The sequence below is a fragment of the Perissodus microlepis genome, chromosome 6 (genome assembly GCF_051167445.1).
Source record: "Perissodus microlepis isolate ML-2025 ecotype Zambia chromosome 6, ASM5116744v1, whole genome shotgun sequence".
Lineage (NCBI taxonomy): Eukaryota > Metazoa > Chordata > Actinopteri > Cichliformes > Cichlidae > Perissodus > Perissodus microlepis.
In genome coordinates, this window is record NC_140466.1 from 18,966,928 (window position 1) to 18,992,079 (window position 25,152).

The 25,152-nt window shown below is 40.3% G+C and overlaps 2 protein-coding genes and 1 non-coding gene across 5 annotated transcripts; 1 reads left to right on the forward strand and 2 right to left on the reverse strand.

The window, feature by feature from the left end:
* Positions 1-498: 498 nt before the first annotated feature.
* trnap-agg (transfer RNA proline (anticodon AGG)) lies at positions 499-570 on the reverse strand. The gene has a single exon. It is a non-coding gene; the product is annotated as a tRNA-Pro (tRNA).
* A 472-nt stretch (positions 571-1,042) lies between these two features.
* fam114a1 (family with sequence similarity 114 member A1) lies at positions 1,043-15,759 on the forward strand. 2 transcript variants are annotated; one of them, XM_084931295.1, is made up of 13 exons: positions 1,043-1,102; positions 3,571-3,897; positions 4,412-4,496; positions 5,650-5,882; positions 7,517-7,651; positions 7,844-7,996; positions 8,080-8,260; positions 9,874-9,959; positions 11,405-11,617; positions 11,847-11,986; positions 13,271-13,343; positions 13,835-13,888; positions 14,506-15,759. In XM_084931295.1, the coding sequence occupies exons 2-13, from the start codon at positions 3,577-3,579 to the stop codon at positions 14,629-14,631; spliced, it is 1,800 nt and encodes a 599-aa protein (XP_084787421.1). In that variant the 5' UTR covers positions 1,043-1,102; positions 3,571-3,576; the 3' UTR covers positions 14,632-15,759. The 2 variants fall into 2 exon arrangements, with proteins under 2 accessions (XP_084787421.1, XP_084787422.1); XM_084931296.1 differs by having other exon boundaries at positions 8,080-8,221.
* A 1,638-nt stretch (positions 15,760-17,397) lies between these two features.
* On the reverse strand, positions 17,398-24,817 carry LOC146385520 (uncharacterized). Of its 2 annotated transcripts, none has more exons than XM_084931299.1 (10): positions 24,369-24,817; positions 23,532-23,828; positions 21,605-21,904; positions 20,738-20,848; positions 20,434-20,487; positions 18,950-18,985; positions 18,832-18,870; positions 18,702-18,734; positions 18,564-18,611; positions 17,398-17,547 (listed from the first exon to the last, which is right to left on the reverse strand). In XM_084931299.1, exons 1-10 carry the CDS (start codon positions 24,454-24,456, stop codon positions 17,486-17,488), a joined length of 1,068 nt encoding a protein of 355 aa, XP_084787425.1. In that variant the 5' UTR covers positions 24,457-24,817; the 3' UTR covers positions 17,398-17,485. The 2 variants fall into 2 exon arrangements, with proteins under 2 accessions (XP_084787425.1, XP_084787424.1); XM_084931298.1 differs by having other exon boundaries at positions 18,832-18,873; positions 24,369-24,816.
* Between the last annotated feature and the right edge of the window lie 335 nt (positions 24,818-25,152).

Genomic DNA, 25,152 nt, shown 5'->3' on the forward strand with positions numbered 1-25,152 from the left:
AGCATGAAAGGACGTTTTTACAGTCATGTGCAATTTAATCTCTTTGTTCAGGGAACTCCCACAAAGAAAATGAAGTGACAGCACTTACAATTGTTACAGTTGTCAGGTGTGGATCAAAAGAGGTGTGCCAGCTTATGAATGCGTGATCCCTACTGATGATAACCAGACAGAACAGCAGGTGAAATAATGGTTATCATCGGCTTAGTGATTATTATTTTTGGGATAAGGAGAACACAAGAGTTTTAAAAGACTGTAACATGACTTTTAATGTCACTAGATTTTCTTAGTGAGAGAGGTGGAGTAGTTGAATTCAAATAAAACATATTTGTTCTTTGTTTACTAAATACCAAACCTGTGACCTATAGTTTATTTCAAAGTTAGAAATGTTAAAATGTTACACTGCCTTGCAACCTGCATACTCATTACGTGCAATAGCCCTTTACTTTGGATTTTCTGTGTTGTGCATATAAGAGATGATATAAACGTAATAAAAAGCGAGGGCTCGTCCGGGATTTGAACCCGGGACCTCTCGCACCCTAAGCGAGAATCATACCCCTAGACCAACGAGCCGCTGAGCGAGCAGGCAAATGACTATGTATATAAATCGTACTCGTCATCACTAGTTGTACTCATGTTAGTCTGTTTTGTTTTATTTGTTTTTGTGGGGTTTTGCGTGTAACAGCAGCTGTTGTACGGACTCTCGTTTCACTGAGCTTCAGAATAGAGGTGTTGCTCCTCTAAAGAGCCAGAAGAACTGAAATGATTCACTCCTACATAGATGCAACTTCGCTGCTATTTTGACTGGCGTCATTTATTTTATGACTGGCCTAACTTATTCTGCGGTCGCATTCTGAAACAGAATGCTATATTGAAACTGTGGTGTCTTTTTCTAATTATTGGAGGAAAAACACACACACGCGTACAGTTTGTTTTTGTGTGCGCTGTAGTTTTTTGCCCGTCTGTGAAGTTGTGTTAGCTTAGCTCATCAGAGCCGCTCCCGAGGCAGAGAACTCTCTTGTCAGCTGTTACTCTTTGGCGCAGTCACAGACCACCGGCCTGCCGACGTGGCGGGGCGGAAGAGCCGCTGGCTGGCACCAAACGGGTGAGCTGCACTGTCACTTTCATAAAAACAAAACTGTCTCCCAGCTTTATAATTTTCCTTTGACTATACAAGCGAAGAACTGCAGTTCAACTTGAGATTAGTCTTTCATAAATTTGCTGCATCGCTTTGTTTTTGTGTGTTTGTGTGTGTTTAGGAAGTGAGAAACATCCATTCATGTTAGCGTGAAAGTAGAGCATAACAGTGCTCTTTGTTGCCTGTCTCTTATACAGCGTTGCCTATGCTGTCACGTTGCATTAATGCTATAAATCGCACTAAAAAGGCAGGGCAGTCTTTAATACATCCTTACTTAGGTGTTAGCATTAGGGAATTATTATTTGTCACGCTCTATATGAGTCAGAGGAAAAGATGTTTATATAATTTATGTTAAAAGTGCAAGATTATTGTTACTGCTCAAAATGCAAAATGAGAATTATGAGACCGTGGTTTCCAGTATCTGTTTAAAGCATTTTTTTGTGTAGGTGAAAACATATTTTTCTATTTTGTGAAGTTTTATATATATATATTAATTATTATTTTTAACCACACCAGCTCTTCTGATTTAAAAAAAACAACAAAAAAAAAACAAAAAACGTTCTGTACAAGGACCTTTTTCTGGCAGAAAACTCCTTTTAACAGTAATATCACTGAGTGATAGTCATATGCATCTGAGTACAGCAACTGAACACAAGATGGCAACATCGGACATGAAATGACCAGCAGTACTGTCGCTTTAATTATAGCACATATAAAATTCTGTGTTGTCAAAATTCTTTCAGTTGAGTCCAGTTTTACTTAGTTGTTCACAACAACAATTCCCCTCACGGCACTTTCTACTGCAGCTTTAATGAAAAAAAATTTATCACATTTAAAACCTCACTCACTTTACACACTTGGCAATGGCGGGAAGGAAAAACTCTTTTTTAATAGGAAGCGACCAACAAATCTAGCTTCATTGAGGGACAGCTATCTGCTACCATATGGTGGGAGGTTGAAGGGAACGGGAAGAGGAAAAAAAAGGAGAGCATAGCGAGAAAATGTCTCTAATTCCAGGCCAAATAAAATAAATAGTATCCATCGTGTTTATTAGAGAATCGGGATAATTGTTCATTGCTGCAACAGTTTAGAATAAGATAGAAACTCGACTCTTTATTTACAGATTATTTAATGCACACCTGCACCCCGGAATGCTTCAAAGAGAAAATACAAAGACAAACTGCAACTTTAAGATATGGAAATAAATAAGTTAAATAAATAATAAAGGGCTAAAAAGAAAACTAAAATAAGAATAAATGGTACTGCACCTTAAGTAAAAACCAGGGTGAGATAAAAGAGATACCCACTCAAGTGGGGTCCCTTAGGTTGTTGATGCCACAGTGGCTAAACGTGGATCTCCCATGCACTGAAAATGGTGTGTGTTAAATAATGGTGTCAATCACTAATTCCCAAGCCAAATCTGAGGCACCAGTGCAGACCCAAGACAGGCATGCCTGAGATTACATCTCTCACCTGGCCTGGGCTGAGCTGGGTAAGGAGCAGGTGACCGGTAAGAAGGGGGTCTGGGTGTGTCTTCAGGGACTGCTGCATGTGACTGGGAGGGATGGATGGGGTAGAAATCCAAGTTGTCATTTTTTTATAATTTTCATTTTTATTTATACATTTTAAAAAAAATACTTATTCTACATCACTTTAAACCAGGAATGTCAAACTCCTTTTACATGGGCCACATAAAGCCCATTTTGATCTTAGGTGGGTGGGACCAGAGAAACTAAATAATACCTGTGTAAAATTGCAGCAATGAAGGTGGGTGGTCTTTATCAATAGGAAAATCTGTGAAACTTATGAAAATACAGTCAAAAGTTCAGAATCTATGCGCCCCTTTCTAAAGCTGTCCAGGGGACCGGATTCGAGACTTCACCGGGCCAATTGTGGCCCCTGGGCTTTATGTTTGACACCCCTGCTTTAAATGGTCCAGGAGTCTCTATATACCCCAGTTTTTTAATTGTTATTTAATACATTATATATTATCAAGTCCCTTACAACATGTTCAATTGCAAGTACAGTGAGCTGCAGAAAAAAGCTCCCAGTCCTTAAAGCCAGATGTTTTTAGCCCAATCAGACCTCTTATGACGTATGTGTGGGATACAGACACAGCCTGATTGACTTTTTCCTCAATCCTCTTTGGCACGGAACAGTTTACGCAGTTGGTACTCTTAATACTTCATAATTTGAGGAACATTGTTTAGTGTCACTAAAGTTAATCCCAATGAAAAGTCTAATTCACACTAATAATTAAAAGCTGTGTGAGTGTGCCAGGCCTCAAGAGTTTCACACTTGATAAAACATGTAAGAACTGAGTGTTTCCACTTTATGCTTAGATTTGTATAAACAGTGTTTTGGTTTTAGGGAAAGTGCATTTATACGAAAGACACAGATGAGCAGTTTTCCACTAAAAATCCAACTTTTTGCAGATCATCATGTCTCAGGCTGCCTCCTCTGATGCTGACCCCTCCACAGACCCCACCCCTCCACCTGTTCAGCCCCCCGACCCTGTTCCCAGCCTCGGTCAGGATGTACCAGCAGCCGGTACACCCCCTGCAGATCCACTGCAGCCTCTTTTCTCCCCTGAGAGTTTTGATCAGTCCAAAGAGCAGTCGACCACAGAGAACACCACCACCTCTGAGACATTAGAGGGTCAGGTTGACCAACCAGACTCTCCTGCAGAGAGTCAGGTGACTGAATGTGACCAACCAGTGAGCCTGGAGCCAGACACAGAGGCTGCAGAGGAAGATGTGGAGGTTTGTTTCACAAGCTGAAGTTTGATTTATGTTTCCTTGACACGAAGCACTGAGAGCAAAATGTCTCATCGATACAGTTGCACACAGTTTTAAAGAACTTAAAAGAAACAAGAATTTTGAATATATTTAGGATTTTTATTCAGGAAATTGTATATACAGGCTCAAATATATACATACAATCACTGAAATCTTTAAATAAGTGACAGTGAAGGTGTTACACTGTCTTTTAACTTGACAAAGCCAAAGCCTATTAACTTCTCGTTAGTTATTTTGATTGATGAAAACTGCTAGTTTCTCTGTTTTCATGATACATGAATTTCCTTAAAGCTAAGATCCAGCCTTTCTATGTATAATACAGCTTCATATTGACATTTTGAAATATGTAATAATAAACAAGCAATTATGATATGTATTTAGAGATTTGTGATTGTCATTTGTTTTGTACTTTCACACATATTATAGACCAAACAGTTAACAGTTTTATTCCTTTCCTATGATGGATATTTGCGCACAGAAGTCACTCCTGGACAAAGAAAAAGGTTGGGGAGCTTGGAGTTCATGGGGAAAATCTCTTCTGACCACTGCCACCTCCACAGTGGGTATGTCCCAGGTTTTTCTCATCCAATTCTTTTCTTCACATTTACACCCATTTCACTCACCACCAGTCCCTCCCTGAGCTGGTTCTGCCAGAGGTTTCGTCCTGTTAAAGGGAAGTTTTTCCTTTCCACTGTCGCCAAAGTGCTTGCCCATAGGGTCATCTGATTGTTTCTCTGTATTATTTTTGGGTCTTTATCTTACAATATTAAGCGCATTGTGGCCTTGTGATTTGGTGCTGTATGAATAGAATTGAATTGAACTGAATTACATTTCACCCTGTGATTGGCCAGTTGTGCATAACTGTGGCACAATCTGATATCCCCATGTTGGTGTTGTTCTTGCGTCACCATAATAATTTTGGTTCAGGGTCAACATTGAAACTGACCAGTGATGTTGTGTGAGCATACAGTTAGCATTAACTGAGAAGGTAGCGAATGCTATTGAAAGCTATTACTAGCGAACTAACATGAGTTAAATTTGGCTAACAAAAAACTAACTCCATAGTAAATTTATTATATAGTATAAATTAATAAAGAAAGCACTTGCAGTGCTTACTATTTATTCCAGGAGGGTGTTTTATAAAAACAGAGCTATTTTTTTTTTCTTTTTCCCATCCATTGCACAGCTGTGACATCACAGCAACATGACTGGTCAGTTGCACAAATGACGATGCACAAACACCAACACAGGAATGTCAAATACACCATAACTATGAAAGGACCCCCCCCCCCACCCAAATCTGTACGCGATTTGTGGTGCAACAATGTTTTCCAAGATGCACAATTTGAAAATACACACTGTCATCACATAAACACTTTAACAATATCTATATGTGTATTTGCTCATGTGTAGTGATTCAGAAATCGCTGGTACGGTATTTCTGCAGTAGCAGGGACCTGATAGCAAGGTGATAGTAACAGAGAAGCACAAAGTCCTTCCATAAGCAAGTGAAGAAACGTTTTTTCGCTTGTCTTACTTCTGCCATCATTCTTGCAGTTTCAAAATTGGCTCATAGATTTCAGCCAGGATTATTATAGGACCATGTGCTTTTATATATGTAATGAGAAATGTCGCTGGCAAGCAGGAGAAATAGACCATCAATGTCTACTTCTCCTCATGTATGTGAGTCTTTAATTTGCTGCTTTCTGTGTGCAGGTCAAAGCCTGACCTCAGTAAAGGTGAAGGCAGGAGAGGCACTTCGTCTCCACAGAACCTCAGTTGGAGAGGAGGCACAGGAAGAGGAGGAGGGAGCGGAGGAGAAGACAGAAGGAGGAGTCGAAAGCAGAGAGATTGACCTGTCCAACTCCGGGGAGTCGTCTTCTCCTACTGCAGCCACAGCTTCTAGCAGGGGCGTTTTCTCTACAATCACACATGCTGTACAAAACACTGTGAGTGAACACACACACACGCACAGAGAGACACACAAAAGATATCCATCTGATGAACTTTCCAAACCATGTCATGAAAGAGTGTTAGTGGCGATTAAATCATACATTTCACCAGGCAGTCATGTACTCAGATATGAAGACTCGTCTCGTTTTCTTAGTGCCCATAATGCCGCCTCGACAGTCTGCTGCCATGTGGTCTTAGGGCGCTCTCTTTTGCACTTTGGTGTCCACAGCAGAGCTGTCTGTGTGATGGAGTTGTGCTTGTTTCTGATGATGTGCTTTACCGAATGTTTGGAGGTCGTTCAGTTTAATCAGAAGATCCACAGCAGTCTCCTGAGACTTTTAGACTTAGTGACTTTATGGTTGCCCTCAGTCGTTCTCCTTCCTCCTGGCAAAATTTTTAAATATTTAGATTTCAGGTTCTCTCTGTCTCTCTCAGGATAAGTCAGTGATCAGTATAATGCACTAGTGGTGTCACAGTTTTGCTCCTAACATATAAGCATATAAAACTGCTGCTGAATTGCAAACATAATTGAAAAGCTTCCCTATTAACCCTGAATGCTACAGTATTAGCAGACAAGTAGATGCAAATAGAAGTAAGTACTCTGAAAGTGGGGCTTACTTAATCTACAAAATCAGGTTAATCCAAAATAAACTGTTTAATAAGATGTCTCAAAATATAAGTGAGATTTTAAAAAGAATGAACTCTACAGAGCTTAACCTATTTAATTAGTTAACCCTTTAACTAATTTAGCCTATAGAGTTACAGCAGACACAGCACAGCTCTATTATAGCCTCAGACTGGTGAGAGTGCTTGACTGTGATGACTTCAGACAGCGTCCACGCTGCAGAAGACAGTCCTTGATTTACTGATCCTCCTCTGGACGTCGCTGCCAGCTCCTCTCCTCTCCTTCCCTGCGGCATTCCTCAATCTGCGTTCGATGGCAAGCCAAGGTCGATAGAAAAGTCGAGCTCCTTCAGTGCTGTGAACGATTTATTTATTTGTGTTACGTATTAAGTACCTCCTAATTCACAGTTTTAGTAAGCTGAAATATTTCTCATTAACACATGCCTCTGCCTCTCGATTTCCTGCTGTGTGAAGGAGCGCAGTTAAAGTTAAAGACATCATCTGTGCTTTGAAAATCAGACTGGAAGCAGTTGTGAGCTGTTATGGATTGTAAGCAATGATCTCTTGATTTTTGGCAGAAGGGTGCAGTTTTAAAATTACAATCCTACTTAAATATTTTGCAAAAACATTCACTTTATTTTTTCCCCCTTTGTTCCTGACTGAACTGACTGAGATTTAAAGGGTTAATTAATTCATGACACATTTAATTAGTTAACAATGTATTTATTTCATTCATTTTGGCGCTCATGGACCTCAATAAACCAAGAGCAAGCTCATATTTTTTTAACTGAATTCATTTAGTTTTCAGTATGCAAACTTTCAGTATGATATTATTTAAATTACAACATTTTATAAAAGTGTGCTATCTAAATTTACAATTTTGTTGGTCAATCCTATTTTGTTTTTGTTTTTTTATTGTTTTCTTTAACAGACTACTGTAGTTTGCTGAACTGCCTTTCCCCCCCCACCCTTCCTCGCTCTGCATCTGTCTCTCTGTGTCTCTCAGGGTAAGTCAGTGATCAGTGGAGGCTTGGACGCCTTGGAGTTCATTGGAAAGAAGACCATGACTGTTCTTGCAGAGAGTGACCCGGGTTTTAAAAAGACCAAAACTCTGATGCAGAAGACCGCATCACTTAGTCAGGCATGCAACTGACCATTTCATCTCATCTTGTCAGATAAGAAATGAATCTGAAACTGGTGTGTCGTGTGTGTGTGTGTGTGTGTGTGTGTGTGTGTGTGTGTGTGTGTGTGTGTGTGTGTGTGTACTTTGGTGAGGTGTAATTGCTTTAAATTGGTAGCTCTGTTTTTTCAGATTTTTTTTTTCTTTTTTCAGATGTTGAAGGAAGCCAAGGAGAAGGAGCGGGCCCGTCTGAGTAACCAGCCTATCAGTGCTCCCACAGCTCACTACGGTATTCTTTTTGATGACTACCAGGGCTTGTCACACCTGGAGGCCCTGGAGATTCTGTCCAATGAGAGTGAAGCAAAGGTAAGGCGCGAGTGTCAGGAATACAGAAAGCGCTTCAGAAACACTGCCTGTTTCAAGCGGTTTACCTGCAGTTGTGATTTTAGGTTCAAGCCTTCCTCTCCTCCCTGACCGAAGAGGAGCAGGAGGAGGTGAAGAAGGAGCTGATTTACATCAAGGAGATTTTCATCAAGCAAGAGGAAGAGGAGGATGTGGAGACAGAAGGAGGAGGACAGACGAAGGATAACGGTGATCTTAGTTCCCAATTACACTGTTCTACCCCCTTATGTGAGTGACCCAGATCGACTGCTAGACCTGCTGTAGGTGGAGGTGGTCCCTTAGCGCTGACCCAGGATCAGGTGGCCTTTGACAGACTTGGGGACTCCTGATAATGTGGGATCAGAGGCACCTGGATGGGAAATGATAACCCAAACTGTTAAAAACAGGGTTTGGTGTTGAACACACTCATGACTGCGCTTATCTCTGATGCTGGCTGTGGGCAGCCTGCTGTTGTTCCTCAGGGAGCTTTAGCTCACTTATTTTAGTTTTACTCTTTTCAAAGTTTGTGCAGTTGTGCAGAAAGTTAGTTTGTGCAGATTCAAAGAGTGCTTTTTAAAAGCGTGCTCCATCAATTTCAGACACAAAGACTAATCCTGTGGTATTTGGTTGCTGTTTAAAGCCGTTTAAACAGCCTTCTCCAGTTTCAGCAACATTGCAGGAAAAAAGTGAGGCAATGACTTTTCCTTTGTTTCTTATGAGGCAACAAACTTATAAAAATGGCCTGAGTACCCCTCCTTCTCCTGTACAGGAAGATCTTTTAGCATCTTATAACGAGATGAAAGACACTGCCTGGCTTCAGTGAAAACGTAACCAGATTAACTGCGTTGTCATCCTAGAGTCAGGCTCTGTCAGCACACAAAAATATGTTCTTTTCTTTGTTTATATGGGGGTCATCTAAACTCCACGAAAAAAAAAATTAAGAAAATCTGGACCTTTTCCACATAAACTAAAAAATAGCATTCCTTTGCTTGAACTCTCTTGTTCTGACCCAGTTCAGCCTCTAATAATATTGCATTAATATCATCACTGGTCACTGGTACAGGTAACCTAACCTGACAAGTAGGTCTACCTAGGGTTATGATCAGCCACCCTTTTGATCCCAAACGTCTTATTATCTGACCTAACATTTTTGTTTTATTCACTCTCTTATGACTCTGACAAGTCACATCAATCTGTGATATTATATCGTAATTAGAGTTCAAGAATCCAAATTTTCACTTAAACATCTGCTTCATGTCAAATAATCTTATATGCTCTGCATCCTAGAACTTACCCAAATTATATTTCCTCTTCCTAAAAGCCCTGAAAACCTTAGATCCTTACGGGAATCAGCGATGACGGTGACTGTTCCTAATCTGCTAAAGAAGTAGAAAATGTTCTACTGGAGTGAAACTGTGTCAGTGTGATGCCAAGTTTTGGTCTCGTCACATCTCACCACTTTACATTTTAAAGGGTTTGTGAGAGGCACCTTCAGGGGATGTCACGGAGGTGCACGGCTCAAAGCAGGCAGGCGCCCTTTTGCTCGGAGGGTTGAACAGGATGCCTGATCCGGCGTTTGGTGTTCAGGGGCCACCGACACATTTGCAGACTCAAGAAAAGCCAACAGAAACAATCCATAAGATCCAGACGCCGAATCTGCATGTTTTACAATTCCAGCTGTAATTTATACACAGGAGTTTGAATTACGTTGGCATGACAACAACAATATACGCTTCGTGATCTCAGCATGGAGTAAATCGACTGATTCCTGACATGTGGTGTAAATTCATGTAGCATCACACTTTAACACGTGCTTTGTGTATTTAAGTAAACCTGCCATGCCTTTTGTGTATTTTTATCAGCTGCTGACGGCGAGGAGTTTGTGAGTGTTCTCACCGAGCTGCTCTTTGAACTTCATGTTGCCGCCACGCCAGACAAACTCAACAAGGTGACTCACTCACATAGATGCCAGTAGTTTTCATCTATCTATCTATCTATCTATCTATCTATCTATCTATCTATCTATCTATCTATCTTGCATTTTGCTATCAATTTTAAATTAACTGTCTTTTCTGTAAATTGTACAGTTTAATAATAAATACAATCTTTTATATTTTTTTATTGGCAACACCGGTTGTTAAGTTACTGACACTTACTACTTTACATCAGCACCATCAGTGGGTGAAGCGCCTTTTTGCCTTCTGGTAGATTGTCTGTAACGGGCCTTTAAATCACAGACTGTGTATAAAATACAGACCTTAGTTGTGTACCTGAAAAGCGAAGCCAGTGTTGAATTGCCTAAAACCTGTATTTCCTCTAATGTCCAGAAGGAGGCGACTCCTCTGGTTTCAAAAAGAGGTCTGATTGTACAGAAGTCTAGGAAGTAGCCAGTATACTGTCTGTGCTCTGAATGTCATATCATTCTGCATTATATGGACAAAGGTATTGAGCCACATCATTTATGAATCCAGGTGTTTTCAGTCTCGTGGCCACAGGTATATAAAGGAAGCCCGCCTTTACAAACATTTGTGAATTTGAAGGTGGCACTGTGATAGAGAAATGCCAGTGTTGCAACTCTGATTCAGCTGTTGCAACAAGTCAACTGTAAGTGGTATTACTGCAAAGCAGAAGCATTTAGGAATCACCGCAAGTCACGTAAAGTTACAGCACAGGATTGCCGAGTGCTGAGGCACATAGTGCTCTGCTGACTGAGTAACTGCAGGGTTTCGACATCAGCACAAAAACTGCGCGCGGTGCTTCATGACTCGGGTTTCTGTGGCTGAGAAGCAGCACGCAAGCAATACATCATCAATCTGGCTTTGGCGAGTGCCACATGAACACCACCTGCCTGACCGAATCGTGCCTGCTCTAAAGTTTGATGGAGAAGGGCTGTTGTCTTTTTTCTGGGGTGTCATAAACACTCCTGTAGGTGTAATGCACAGATAGTTTCCTTCACATAGTGATATGATTCTGATTTGGAAAGAAAATCTTTGATTTTTCTTCTGTAAAGCTGTGTTATGAGTATTAGTTTATACCTCATTTTATTATGAAATTGTGTTGAAATCATGCATTTCAAATTCCATAGTGTAGTTTAGTACCAGGAATATTCTAACAACCACCAATCATTCTTCCTATTTGCTCTGAGAAAACGGTCCACAAAGCTACAAAAATACACATCTTTGCATCTACACTCAACATAGTAACTCTGCATCCTGCTGCAAAGCTAATTTAAAAGTTATCAGCCCCTAAAGCCATCCTGCATAATCACATTCACATATATAAAAAACAATATTAGCATATATCCATGTATATGCATCTAATTAGCATACATCAGGATCAGGGTGGGAATGTGTCTTCATGCAGACCTGATGAGTGGTAATTATGCATCTCCAGGCTCGAATGAGGGCCCATGATTGGGTGAGCAAGGTGGAACAACCTGTCACTACAGAGACAATTGGCAGGGAAACGCAGGACCAGCCAGGAGGAGAGGAGAACAAAAAGGAAGAGAAGAAGAAAGACGGAGAAGAGCTGGGGGAGAAGAAGGGCGAGGAGGAGGAGATGAAGGGAGGAGAAGAGGCAAAGGAGAGCGACCCCAGATCTGTAGAGGTGACGTCTCATCTGCACTGTTATGACTTCTGCTTTCAAGTTTAAATTCGGTCACCTTTTCTTCCTGCTGTCACTGCCTTATTTGATTTGAATCACTTATTCTGTGTGTGTGTGTGTGTGTGTGTGTGTGTGTGTGTGTGTGTGTGTGTGTGTGTGTGTGTGTGTGTGTGTGTGTGTGTGTGCGTGTGTGCGTGTGTGTGTGTGTGTACACTCACCTTCCTCTCATCAGGCCATCTACCTGTCATCGGTCAGCAGTTTGGCAGAAGTGACGGCTCGCAGCATCGAGCAGCTCCACAAGGTGGCGGAGCTCATCCTCCATGGCCAGGAGCAAGAGAAACCAGCCAGAGACCAGGCACACGTCCTCACCAGGTATGTGTGTGAATGTGTACTTGTATTACACACTTACATTGTGGGAACTTCCTTCTGTGGGTATCCCCTTGACAGGTTCAAGGTTATGGTACGGGTTAGGGTAAGCCTCCAGGAGATCAGTATAAGCTGTTGTTATGTCTTTGCTAAGGGAAATAATGGAAATGTTTGGGATTTGGCATTTGTGATTGTTGAGGTTAGGTTCACAAGCAAAGAAGACTGAAACAGTCGCATACACTGCCTGGCCAAAAGACAAGTCACCACCTGGATTTATCTAGGCAAATACATAAGAGCTTATCATTTCTTAGACAACCGTGTCAGCTGTTACTGCGTTTCACTGAAATTATTGGACTGTGTCAAGCAAAGAAAACAACTAAGGAGATTGTTGGAACTGCTAAAATTGAAATGAAATGATAAAAAATCAACATGTAAGAGCCTTTTCACACACACAGTGCGAGAACAGCTCAAGTGATTGGGACTAAACAGCTGTGCAGCCTTAAGAAAGCCACTTATCAGTGAGGCTAATCAGGAAAAAGGCTTCAGTATGTTCGGGAGCATAAAGATTGGAGTAAATGAAAAAAGGGTCATGTGGTCTAATGAGTTCAGATTTACTCTGTTCCAGAGTGATGGGTGCATCAGGGCAAGAGGAGAGGCGGGTGAAGTGATGCATTCATCGTGTCAGGTTTCTGCTGTACAAGCCTGTGGGGGCAGTGTTACGATCTGGGATTGGTTCAGAAATTGAGGTCAGCTTACTACCTGAAAATACTGAATGACTAGGTTTTTCCTTTAGTAAATGTTTTCTTCCAATGTGGTTGGGTTGGATCCATCAGGCTCAAATTGTAAAAGAGTGGTTCAGGGAGTTCAGGGAATAGGAGACGTGCTGTTATCAAAGCTAAAGTCGGTCCAGTTAGAGGGTCTGATTTTCCTTTTTTTCGGCCCCGTCCTAGGGCAGATGCTGCAGCTTGGGGAAGGCTTTGATAAGGATCTGTTGTACCAGGATCAGTTGGGTGAATCCCCCTGGTACCAAGGAGAGAGGAGGACAGAGAGAAAAGGGGATTGAGGGGCACTGAAATAAGAACAGTTAGGTGTGTATGGCATTAGGTCTACAATTAAAGAGCTAGCAAAAGCAATAGGTCTTAACTAAATGTGAAGAAATAATCCATTTGCACATAATGTGTGTCTGCATGTCTGTGTGTGTGTATCTGTGAGGTAGAGAGAGGTCAAGGAAGAGATAGTATCACTACTCCAAGAAGTGATGCATGCTCAAATCCACTCTTCTTATTCCAGGTTGACATGTGCCATGTGTAAGGAGGTGGAGTGTTTGGCCAAGAAGTTCTCTGATACGCTGCTCGATGTTGGGGTAGGTGAGAGTGTGTGTGTATGTGGGTGTGTGAACATTAGGGATGATTGTGACTATTCTAATAATGTTTGCTATTGTCAAAAAGTATCCATTGGGGTTTAACTTTAGTTCAGTTGGGGACTATTTTAAGTTGTATGAATACACACGGGGTGCTCTAATGAGTATTTATGCCAACAGAGCAGTCTCTGTAGAGCTGACTCATAATAAATACAGTGGTCGTATTCATTGTAATAAAACATTTCACCCACTACAACAACGTGACTCACTGACAGCAGAGCTTTTTAGATGTAGCAGGAGATATATCAGACAGCTGATGTGTGAGTATTTGTTTGTTGGATCAAGTCACTGTTTCTTTTGTTTGTTTGGGTTTTTTTCATAGGCTCTGCTAACAGTAGTAAAATAATTTTTGATCTTTGTCTTTGTACTTGTGTTTTTCTGCTACTTCATCATCTTTTATTGATCTCACGAGTGTCACTGCCTCTCTTTTTTAGGGCCAGAGGAAAGCAGAAGAGCTGAACCCACTGGTAGAGAGTGTGCTGCTAGAGGTGAGATTTTTTTACTTTGAACATTGTGAATAAAAATGAAAATGGATAAAATTAATGATGTAGCAGTCTCATGATAACTGACAGATAAATGATCAGGATCATCATCACTAATGCAATGGGAACTGAGTTTTAAGAGGCACTCAGACGAGATCCACACAGCATTTAAAGACTTGTTCAACATTTTTCAGAATGCATTTTTTTTTACAAATTGCATCTCTAGAAACAAATCTTTCCTCATTTTTATTGTTATATCTCTGTGACAGTGATGCCAGGAGGCATTGTTTTCTTGTGAGCACAGCACCTGTTTAATACCTCGAGGAATTTCTGGATGACCAGAAACATCCAGAGCTGTGCACACAAACTGTGCACATGTAGCATTGTTATATTCCATCCATCCCATCGTGGATTATTCTCACTACAGGTGTCTAGCTAGAGGATTTACAGCTGTTGGAGCAGAATAGCAAGAGAACAGTTTCTGTCCCCGAGCCATCAGTCTTTGAAACTCTCAATTATATACATATATGTATATATACATATATATTGTTCAGCACTATGCAACATCTACTGATGATGACTGTGACATGTGATGAAGATGATGGGTTGTTTCCTATCCGCAGGGCTCCAACAGCACCAACTACATCCAGAATGCATTTCAGCTGCTGCTGCCCATCCTGCAGATCTCCCACATCCAGAGCCAACACTGCCGACCCGCCACAGAGGCCGCAGCACAGATTCAGCATTAACACTGCCTGTGCAACCGCCTGCCAGTGTGTCTATTGTTGTACAGTAAAGTATAGAGAATAGAGTTACCAGAACAAGTGCTTTAATCTACACTAAGTGCCAAATAGTAACAGAACGCAGAGAATATCATCAGGAAGATACCAGCTTAACTGACACACGTAGTGGTAGCTCGCATACGCTTTGTTTGTGTGTTTGTGCCACGTTGTGTCTCTGAATGTTACTTTGCCTGTTTTGCCGTTGATGTTTTGCTTTAAGAAACCAAAATGACGTCCACGCCTCAAAACCAAAAACCAGAATATTACTGATTGTACTGATCCAACTCTACATTATTGTATATTGAGCTTTCTTTGCACAACGGGAAAAAACATTGACTAACACTAGTAGAGTGTCTGTTGTGTTGACTGTTTAATTGCAGGTTAAGATAAAATACCAGCGTCAGTGATTATATATAGTAATATCATACTTATTTTGTTTTCTGTGTTAAATTATATGAAACAACACTACCTTATGTTTTATTTCCCTCTTTTGTTGTGAACATTACTAATGTGATGTCGGTTAATTAATTTCTGTTTGCGTCTTGTTGTTGGACTGAATTAGATGAGCGATACCACTCTCTACACTAAAAGTGAAACCACAGCCTTTTGAAGGGAATCGGCTAGTTTGGCTGCACCAAAACCAAATAGTGTGAAATACAGCAACAAAATAACAATAAAACATTTAATTACCCCAGTAAATCAAAAACTGTCTGTTTTGGGGGGTTTTATTCATTCAAACCTGCAATAACTGATTTTTAGAGACATTTTTTGTGGAAGCAAATAGTGAACACTTGTGTTATGTATCACCTTTTAAACACTATCATTCATTTAGTGAATTTTGACTCTCTTTAAACTCTGGCTTTTGCTAAATCCTAAAGGGGACATTGAGCTCTTTAGCTGGAATTACTCCATCACGTGCGTCTGTTTGTTGCTAAACAATGAGCTAACTCATCGTTCACTCACTTTAAAGGTTATTGAAACACGATAGGTAGATGTGGATTGTATAACTCGCACACAGCAATCTTTGCTGAAACTGAGTGTAACTTCTGATTCTTTGGTTATAAATATGCATTAAAACTGCCTCACTCTGCAAAACTGTTGGTATAAGGGTCAATTTATCTCAAATTATTGTGGGCCATCTGCTCGACCAGCTCCAGTCTGCATTCAAATTTAAAGATACAATATTGTGCAATATTTATTTGTATGTACAAGAAAAAAATCAGTATTTGTTGCATTTTTGTATATTTCAAAATTAAACATCATTATTAGACTCATCCAGTGGGTCTTGAAAATAGCAAATATGCATATACTTTACAAGATAATTTTCTCCGTTATAATAAGACTTACATCTGGAAGCTCCTGAAATTTGTTCTTTCATATTAAATAATGAGCTGATGTCTCTAGTGTGCAACTTGTTGTGTTTGCTCAATCCACCCAGACATTTTTAAGCATTGTTTCCAAATTACAGACCCTGATTCTATCTTATGGAGAAAGAAAGATCAGAGAAAGTTTTAGGCTTTTATCTTGGACATTTTTGAGATATTCATGTTGAAACATTGCCTCAGAAAAGAAAAACAAAACATGTCCAAAAAAGTATTTGATACACGAGGCTGAAACCTCACAGTTAGATTATAGTCATCCAAGTTTTAGACCATTAGATTTTCAAGCAATACACAGGTGGTTGAGCAGAAAATGATCTAAAAATGTGATGAGCGATATGAGGTGGAATGACCCATAAGTTAAAATATTTTTCATGTCTCCCTCTGACACCCTCCATCATTTTAAACATGTTGAGTGAGAATGTGTTACGAGTTTTGCATAAAGATTTTTAAAAAATAAGAGCTACAAACTGTATCTTGATAGGTGGAAATTGTTACGCCATAAAAGTAAAAGAGTAGCGATTGGGTTTAATAATTCTGAAAATGTGCTGCAAATACAGATGTTTTCCAGATGGTTGAGTACGACTGACTGCAAAAAGAGCAAATTCACAGTAAGACATGAGCCTGGCAGGTGCTGCTATCTGGAGTTAGTTACTTCCTGGCAGAGCGAGCCTGGCTCCTTTAATGTTTTTATGGTGAAATAAAACCAGGTGGTTACTCGCGTTCGACCTGCTGTACACTTTGTGTGATTCCACTTTAAACACCCCAAAGACAGCCTTACATGCACACATAGGTTACATGTTTTTACTCCAGAACAAAGCCTTCGATCGTGCGTTCCAACATTCAAAAATGTTAACCACGTCGGTTTCATCTCACACATCACCGCAGAGATGTGTCAGATGTGTTGTATCTCAACTATGCTCTACATTTTTCTCCTCCTTCTGAACCGCCTTCTCTACAGAATTTGAGATGAATTACTTTATAGCGCTTAGCCCACAGTTACCTCGATCTCTGAAGGATAAATATTTCTCTCCCTCTGCTTCTTCTTCAGTTTTAGAGATACATGGATGCTGGCAAAGAAAGCTATTAAGCAAACAAGATATTAGTCAGTGCTGTCAAAATGTTTTGGCTCCTTTCAGCTATAACCAGACGGGGTAAGGCTGTTTATCAGCCATGCATCTGACTCAGAATACAAAATAATTTAGTTCTTTCAGGGTGAAAAATGTTCGAAGGCCAATCCATTTATTTAACTTTTGATAGTTTAATAATGTGTAGAGACTGTCCTCTAATAAAGTGCTAACATAGACAAAGCTTCCGAGATGACATGCTGAAAATAAGTTCACAAGCACATGTAGGTGGTTCAGATATCTTTATTTTCACCATTAGTAATGCTGGTAAATGAGGCGGCTGTTTTCCTCCAGCTTCCTCCTGCTGCTCGCCTGTCATCGAGCAGGCTCATCTTTGATGGAGCTGACGGAGGGATGGCTGCGATGATGCAGAAAACCTAAAGACAACAGAAAAAAGGCACCAAGCGCACTGTTAGATGACATTTTAAAAGGGTTCTGATGTGTTGATACTCTGTAGTAATTGTCTACTGAGATGAATTTTTTGACGATTAACTCCGCCTGGAAGATTACGTTTTTGGAAGTGTGCATGCCATTCTGTCTGTAAACACCATAACTCAAAAAGTTTTGAATGAATTCCGATAAAACTTTACATTTTTTATTGTAGAATTGAGTCGTGTTAACAATCCATTCAAAATTTGGCTCACATCAACCACAATCCTCAATGTCAAAATAATGATGTATTGGTCCAAAATTACCAAAAAGCCTTATAACTTAGAAACTATGATTCTTATAAGTGTTGTGTGTATTATAAGGTCAAACATAAAATGTCTTTTAACTTTACGACTGCCTTTGTTTGTATTGGCAACATTTAGGAAATGATACTTGTGTATGTGTATTCTAAATATCACATTATAATTTACATCCAAATATCACATCACATTTAACCTCTGACCTTATGTTTACGTTTTACGTAAAGAGAACAGCCTAATACAGCAAACAATTCAATGATAATTAGCTACACATTGGTATACTTTTTGTATTTATGCATTAAGTCCATCATATTTAAAGCTACACTTTGGAGCTTTTGAGCTCTCGTAGCACTATTTGCAGATTACCACACACGTATGAAAATGAAGGGCGATGTGGTTCCCAACCATGCAGCAGTTTCAAATAACGTATCCAGCAATACGCTGGATACGTATTGCTTACTGGATACGTATTCCTTACCAGCGTATCCAGCAATACGCTGGTAAGGACAGGACTAAAGGCCGACCCATAGCATCTAAAAACTAAACTACATATAATTAATCAAACTTTGGTTGCACGAAGAGACGCCAAGTTAAGTCTTGAATGCATGCAAGAGTGTCTGAAAGTCATCAACCAGCTGTTGGTGGTTATGACCACCAACAGCTTTCTCTTTGAACCTGTACAATTGTTCCAGTAAAGACTTTACCAGTATAGCAGTGGTCAGCATTTCCATCCATCAACATTGATATGTCATCTGAAAAGTATACGTGAGGACAATCAGAACGTGTGTTTGTGACTCATTTTTCTAAAAGGTGCATGTGTGTGTGTGTGTGTGTGTTCCTACTTTGACTGTCAACTTCTTTAATTGGTGAGAGCCCTATCCATTTTGGCAAAAAAAAAGAAAAAGATTAACGTGGTGAAAGCAGTGAAACAACAGATCCATTAAATGATGTTGACTGATTAAAAGGACTGACCTGACCAGGTATGAAACCCGTATAAGTGGAGGTTTGTCCCTGCTGGACCAAAAAGAGTTTGTTAGCATCTCCAAACCTGTTGACGCAGATGTAAATGCGTTTTTATTGAGCAGTTTACCTTCAGGAGGGCTGACTTCTGTTTCTTTGGCGCCGTCTACATAAAAGAGTAGCATAAGCATGTTGTAACTCATTTCATACAAAAGTACACTCTCATCTTCTGGAATACATTTTAGTTTACTTAGTATATTATTAATATATTATACTTCAGAGACAATACAGACTATTCACAGACCAGGATTTCTAAAAGTGACCATGTACTGAGCCAGCATATAAATGAAAACATAGATTAAATACACATTTAGTGTGTTTGTTCAGAGATCTAACACACTGGTTTTTGGTTGATAGTTCTCATTTTGTTCTGGCTTATCATTTTTTTAACCATTACAGTGAGAGGTGGCATTTCTTGACACCAGATGTATTTGTTAACATTGAATGGCTGAGTCTTATGTTTATACACCATTTAATCATTAGTTATTAATAATCTCTGTCTCTCTTCCGGAGCGGCTTCCTGTCCTCACCCCTAACTGACTGTCGAAGACGACTGTCCCTCCCTGATACTTGGACTGCTAGAAGTTTCTTCCTGTTAAAAGGTAGTTTTTCCTTCCCATTGTCACCAAGCGCTTGCTCATAGGGGGCAGTCTGATTGTTGGGATTTTCTCTGTATTATCACAATATAAAGTGCCTTGAGGTGCCTGTTGAGTTTGATGAATAGATTATGCTCCCTTGGTTTGGTTCTGCCTCTATATTTGATGTTATGTATATTGTGGGTGAATGAACTGTGTGGTAGTGTATTCTGTCCTTGAGGGCTGCTTGAAATGTCACAGAGGGCTGTGTATTGGTACATGTGCACTGAGAAAATCCTAGTGGGGGTTGTAATTTCAGGCTTCCTGTGTTCCCTTGAGTCTGCCTCCTCTTAGTGTTCATGCCTCAGTGTTGGACACTCATTTCTTTGTCATTTCCTTTTTGGGTGTGGAAGTCAGTTTTTCATGAGTCTTGCTTCAGTTTGACTCTGATTTTGTCCCTCATTGGTTTCACCTTTGCTTAATTGTCATAGAAGGTTTTGTACAATATGACAAAACCAATCACTTCAGAATTTCTCATAATAATAATTGTTTTTTAAGTTCTCTGCACTGTGGTTGAAACTAGCCTAAAGCAGTGGCTCTGATAGCAATATGCGATCAGGAGAAAAAGCTTGTCTTTCACCATAGAAGCAGGAAGTCTCATGTCGCGGTGCTAAACATGACTTTTTGCACTTTTGCCTTGCACATTGTCAGTCACCTTTGGACAGACCACTGCTGCTGAACATGCTACATTTAAACATTTTTCTTGTGTTATAATTAGAGTTTGCTTTTTATCTTTGTGTGTAAATGGTTGTTTTTTTTTCTTATGTGCACCTCAGTTTGCACGCTCAGTCTTGCCCTTCAGCAAAAGGTGAACTTGTTTAAAGTTGGATATTTTTAAGCACTCACAATATTGAAATCCAGTGAAGTACAAACGTATCTAGTGTGCAGTAACTTCAGAATACACATTTTGCTGGCTTACCATTTAATTGCTGAGTAATTAAGTTGAAGCCATCAGGGTGCACCTTCGGCTTCCCTGGCAGAGGAAAAAAACATGTCTTAGGACGCCTGTTTCCACCACTGAAAAACAAAGCTAAACCTTTTTTATATTCATAAGTCCAAACTTTCAACTCACTAATGCAAACTTCTGAGAAAATATCTCAAAGTTTTTCATTTTTAATTAGAAATTTAAAATAGTAACTCAAAATTTTGACTTTGTTTGTTTCTTCAGTTGTGGCATCATAAAACGAGTGATTTCTTTTGTTTGATTGTTTTTTGTCTCTTACTGCACAAACGCCTTTTCTTGTAGATTTGTCCGATCACACTCGTTACTATACTCAGCAACACCAAACACAGCAGAGCCAGCCAGACCACTCTGAGCGCACACTGCCACTCATCTGGAAAACAGAGGAACATTTTGGACAAAGCAGAGTCTGAAACAAATATGTATTATTTTCATTACTGACCTCTTTACCTAAAGAAAAAAAATCCATCCCAGTCATTCCAGCACTAAAATTCATGCCATGTGAAAATAAAATACATGAAAATGTAGAGTGGATGAAGGAAGAAAAGAAGGAAGGATAAGAAGGCAAGAGACCGGCAAGGAAGGAGGACTGGAAAGAGATAAAAGACATAGAAGAGGCAATATAAATAATAAGAGGAAATGAACAAACAAGAACAAAGAAAGGGAAAAGCATAAATGGAAAGGTCTGGTGGAGGTGCTGCAGAAAAATTGGAAGGAAATGGATATCCAGCTTTCATTATGCACTTTGTAAAATATTACTTAATCAATGTCTTAAGCATGAGGGACTTTTGGAGAGCAGAGCAGAAAGAAATAAATCAATACAGGCTTAGAGATACAGTAAATTAAGATGTACTGTAGTCTTGGAAAGTATGACTGATCATGTAGTACAGAGGAAGAGGGAGAAACAAAATCACCAAGTCAGGAGAAGAACTGAAGGAAATTTGTTCTATTAAAAAGAATGACTCCATTGTGGACTGAGAGAGTGGGCAGCTTGGAATGAAATGAAAACTGAGTGGCCAATTTCCTTGTCTCCTATTGTCTCCTCTTTCCTCTCCTTTCCATCTTACAGTGAAGCCACGCTTGCCGCGTTGGGATCAAAGAAGCCCAGCTCCATCCGCCTGACACCAACCTTTCTGTGTCCGTTTCCATGGCAGCTTTTCCTTTGCTGTTGAATTCCAAACCGTTTGATTGGCGAACCAAAGGAGACAGCGGCTTTGACTGGGCGATTCAGAGTTGGGCAAGAAAGGGAGACAGCAGTAGAATGCCTTCCTCTGTCCTTCATCACCACCCTTATCTTCCTCCTCCTCCTCCTCCTCGGGTGGGTAGAGGTGTAAGGAGCTGTGATTGCTGCGGCTGTACAAGGTGAGATTCAGGGTCTCTGCGTTGGGCAGATGAAGCTCGGCTGACACCTCCAGATGTGACTCGTAAGCTGTGGGTGAATAAATAGCATGAATGTATTGATTGGGGCGTAAAAGGCTTATATTGTCTGCTGAAGAAGGCATCGCAGCGCAAGCGGCTCTTTGAGGCGTTAATCGTGCACAGTTGTGCTCAGAGTTAAATAACACCAGCCTGCGAACATGCTCACAGTGACGCTCACGTTAATATGCTCATATGTTAAAGCTTAATTAGATTCTTTAATTAGTGGAAGGCGATCAGTTCTCTCTGGAAGCGTTGCACCTCTGATGGTCTGCTGAACAACAGAAACACAAGATGAACTATGGGAAACTTCGTGACAGCTGTCCTCTGTACAGTTTTCATGAAGTTTTAGAGACTAAAAGCCTTTTCCTGTACAAGGCTATAAAAAAGTTTATTTTACATGGGAAATTGTAGCAGCTGACTTGCTTGTAAATCCACCCTCAAGTGGCTGTTCAAGGAATTGCAGTTTTAAGACCTGGGATGCACCTTTCCACTACTAAGCTACTAAACACTAGCTGAAAAAACAGTACAACCTCTCACCCAAATATTGCTAAAGGTGCAAATCTCACAACTAACAGTTAGGAGCAAATACAAAAATATACACCAGACCAAACCAGAGGTATATTTCAGATTTGACAAGCTTCAGTTAGCATGTTAAATGCACTGAGAAATAGACTGAACAAATATGGCTTGCTTGGAAGAGTCCCAGGACCAACCCTCTTCTCTTTAAGAAACATGCAGCTTGGTTTAAGTTTGTAAAAATGCATCTGATCATGACTTCAGGAACAGTGACAGATGAGACCAACGTGATGTTAGGCCATAATGCATATCAGCATATCACCTAATAACAGCTATGAAGCACGGTGGTGGAGGGGTGATGACTTGGGCTTCTTTTGCAGCCACAGGACCGACACATCTTGCACTCAGTAAGTCAACACTGAACTCCTCTGTACACCAAAGTATTCTGGAGTGAAATGTGAGGCCATCTGCCTAACGGCTAAAGCTTGGTTCAGACTGCACACTACCACAGAATGGCTGCGAAACAAAAGGGTTAAGCTGTTGCGATCAAAGTCCAAACCTGAGCATGATTTGTTCTTGTGGCAAGACCTTTAGAGAAATGTGCATAAATTAATGCTCGTAAGCCTCAATGAACTTAAATGGCATTTTAAAGTGTGTCCAGTGTGAGCGATTGATGAAGTCATACAGAAAACAACTGCTTCAAGTTATTGTCGCTAAACTACTGAATCATGGGGTCTACTTACTTTTTCACAGGACTGCATAGAGTCCTCACTGTGACAGTAACCATAAAATGTCACTTTTAATGGAAACAATTAATTAGTTGTTAATTAGCTTAAACTTTTCAAATGTGATGGATCCTAGAGTCATTATGATTCACCCTGGAAGTCTTAAGAGCGTACACAGAGTACGCTAAGAGTCTAACTGAAGCATGCCCTGGACCACCTTTTCAAGCAGACCAGGGCACAGTTTACTTAACCGCACCCAGACGTGGCGCTCAATAATCACACTAGCCAAACAAACTAGACAGTACGGGTCAGATGCACTCAGCGGTGTGGACTTCAGGCAGTAGCAAGCTTTTCTAAACAGAAAGCAGATGTTGTTGAGTCTCTAGATGTGAATACCTGAAGTTGAGATATTTCTGTGTACTTCTGCCATTTCCATGTCTGTCTCACACATGAACCACCTCGCTTTTGGATCAGCTCTGCCTCGCCTGACGTCTGAAGCCGAATCTGTTGTATTGCTTTGATCTTCTCGTGTACACGCTTGCTCCCATTTTTCCTGATCTGGAGTCTGAGATGGGTCACACATATGGCCTCTCTTAGCGTCATCATTTCCAGCCTTTGCATTTTCTCCCTCTTTCACCTGATTTCCTTGTTCGCAGGTTCGGTAGGGAAGGCAGAAGAAGTTCACTTTTGTTACTGCAAGGATAAAGAGAATGAACACGGCAAAATTCAGACTGATTTCTCAACAGAAGCAGGCATAAAGAGGAAAAGCAGCAAAGAACGAGCTGTCAAGCTATAAATCATAGCAAGATCTTGAAATGGAAGCTGTTGCCTCCAGTTTGTATCTGACAGAAAGAGACAGACGAGGAAAGACACAGATGGAGAGACAAAAAAGAAAAACTACTGAAGGCAAAAACAGCAGGAGCACAAGGGTAAACCGAGATGCTCTCATAAAGAAACGTGTTTTCAAGGCAACACAATACGGAAACCTTTTCAAAAGGGCTGTCAGTCAGAGTTGTATGGAGCTATATTTGGGTCTGATTTATAATCTTAGACCGACACAGAGAGGTCTTTTCACACACAATGTGTGTAAAGAGGAAGCAAATCAAACGAACGTTGTCTAAAGCTTTACTTTGATGCAAAGTTTGAACAAAAGGTGGATAACATTCTAACATTTACACAATACACACACACAGAATGAACTAATGTGGATCTGAAGCTGTTTGTGTGACCAACCTTGGTAAAATGTGAAAAATTCCGGGAGGCAGATGATGAAGGCAAGAATCACGAGGAGAAGAAGTTTAGTAAGTGCTGCTCTTGCCATGGTTGTACCATAAGATCACACACACACACACACACACACACACACGCTCAGGCACAGGTACTTGTTCACACTGGCATAGGCATGACTCGTGGCTCGTGGTGTCTTCTTCCCTCTCGAGTTTTCAGCAAACACATCCATTCACACTCGTGCCGCTGCCCATCAGAGAAGCCGTCGCTGAATTTTTGATGTTCTCACGATAGAGTTCGTAATTTAAGAAGAGGCTGGCCGCAACATTTCAAAACACGTACACAAAGCGAGAAGCAACTTCCCTTCCTTTTACACTTCCTGTCATTTTCTGAGTAAGCGAGAAAGAGAGAGAAATGGAGCGCTGCACAGACAACAAAGAGTTTCAGTCAACAAAATGTAAGTACAAAGTGTGTTTCTGTTTGACTCTGGATGTGTGTGTGTGTGCGTGACCACTCATCCTCTCGTGAAAAAAGAGACAAACTTTATCGGACTATTTATGAATTCAGGTCCTGTGTAAACAGCAGGTTGCAGACATATGATTATGTGTTGGATGTGTAGTCTCTTTGAACTGTGTTTTACAAATGTTAAAAACAGAGTGAAAAAAAGGTCATTTAAAGGTGAATGATCTTTAAAAAGTGGAAAACAACAGTAACATGTGGTAACCTGCCTGTGTCACTGATTATTAAAATTAGGAATGAAACTTTACATGATCACAAACACACAACAAAA

Excerpts from the sequence above, each read along its gene's own strand:
- LOC146385520 (XM_084931298.1), bottom strand. The coding sequence starts at position 24,456 with ATGGCAAGAGCAGCACTTACTAAACTTCTTCTCCTCGTGATTCTTGCC. Across the intron at positions 23,829-24,368 it reads ATTTTTCACATTTTACCAAG|TAACAAAAGTGAACTTCTTC; the intron begins GTTGGTCACACA and ends TTATCCTTGCAG. Across the intron at positions 21,905-23,531 it reads CAGAAATATCTCAACTTCAG|CTTACGAGTCACATCTGGAG; the intron begins GTATTCACATCT and ends ATTCACCCACAG.
- fam114a1 (XM_084931295.1), top strand. The coding sequence starts at position 3,577 with ATGTCTCAGGCTGCCTCCTCTGATGCTGACCCCTCCACAGACCCCACC. Across the intron at positions 4,497-5,649 it reads CACTGCCACCTCCACAGTGG|GTCAAAGCCTGACCTCAGTA; the intron begins GTATGTCCCAGG and ends TTCTGTGTGCAG. Across the intron at positions 8,261-9,873 it reads ACACTGTTCTACCCCCTTAT|CTGCTGACGGCGAGGAGTTT; the intron begins GTGAGTGACCCA and ends TATTTTTATCAG.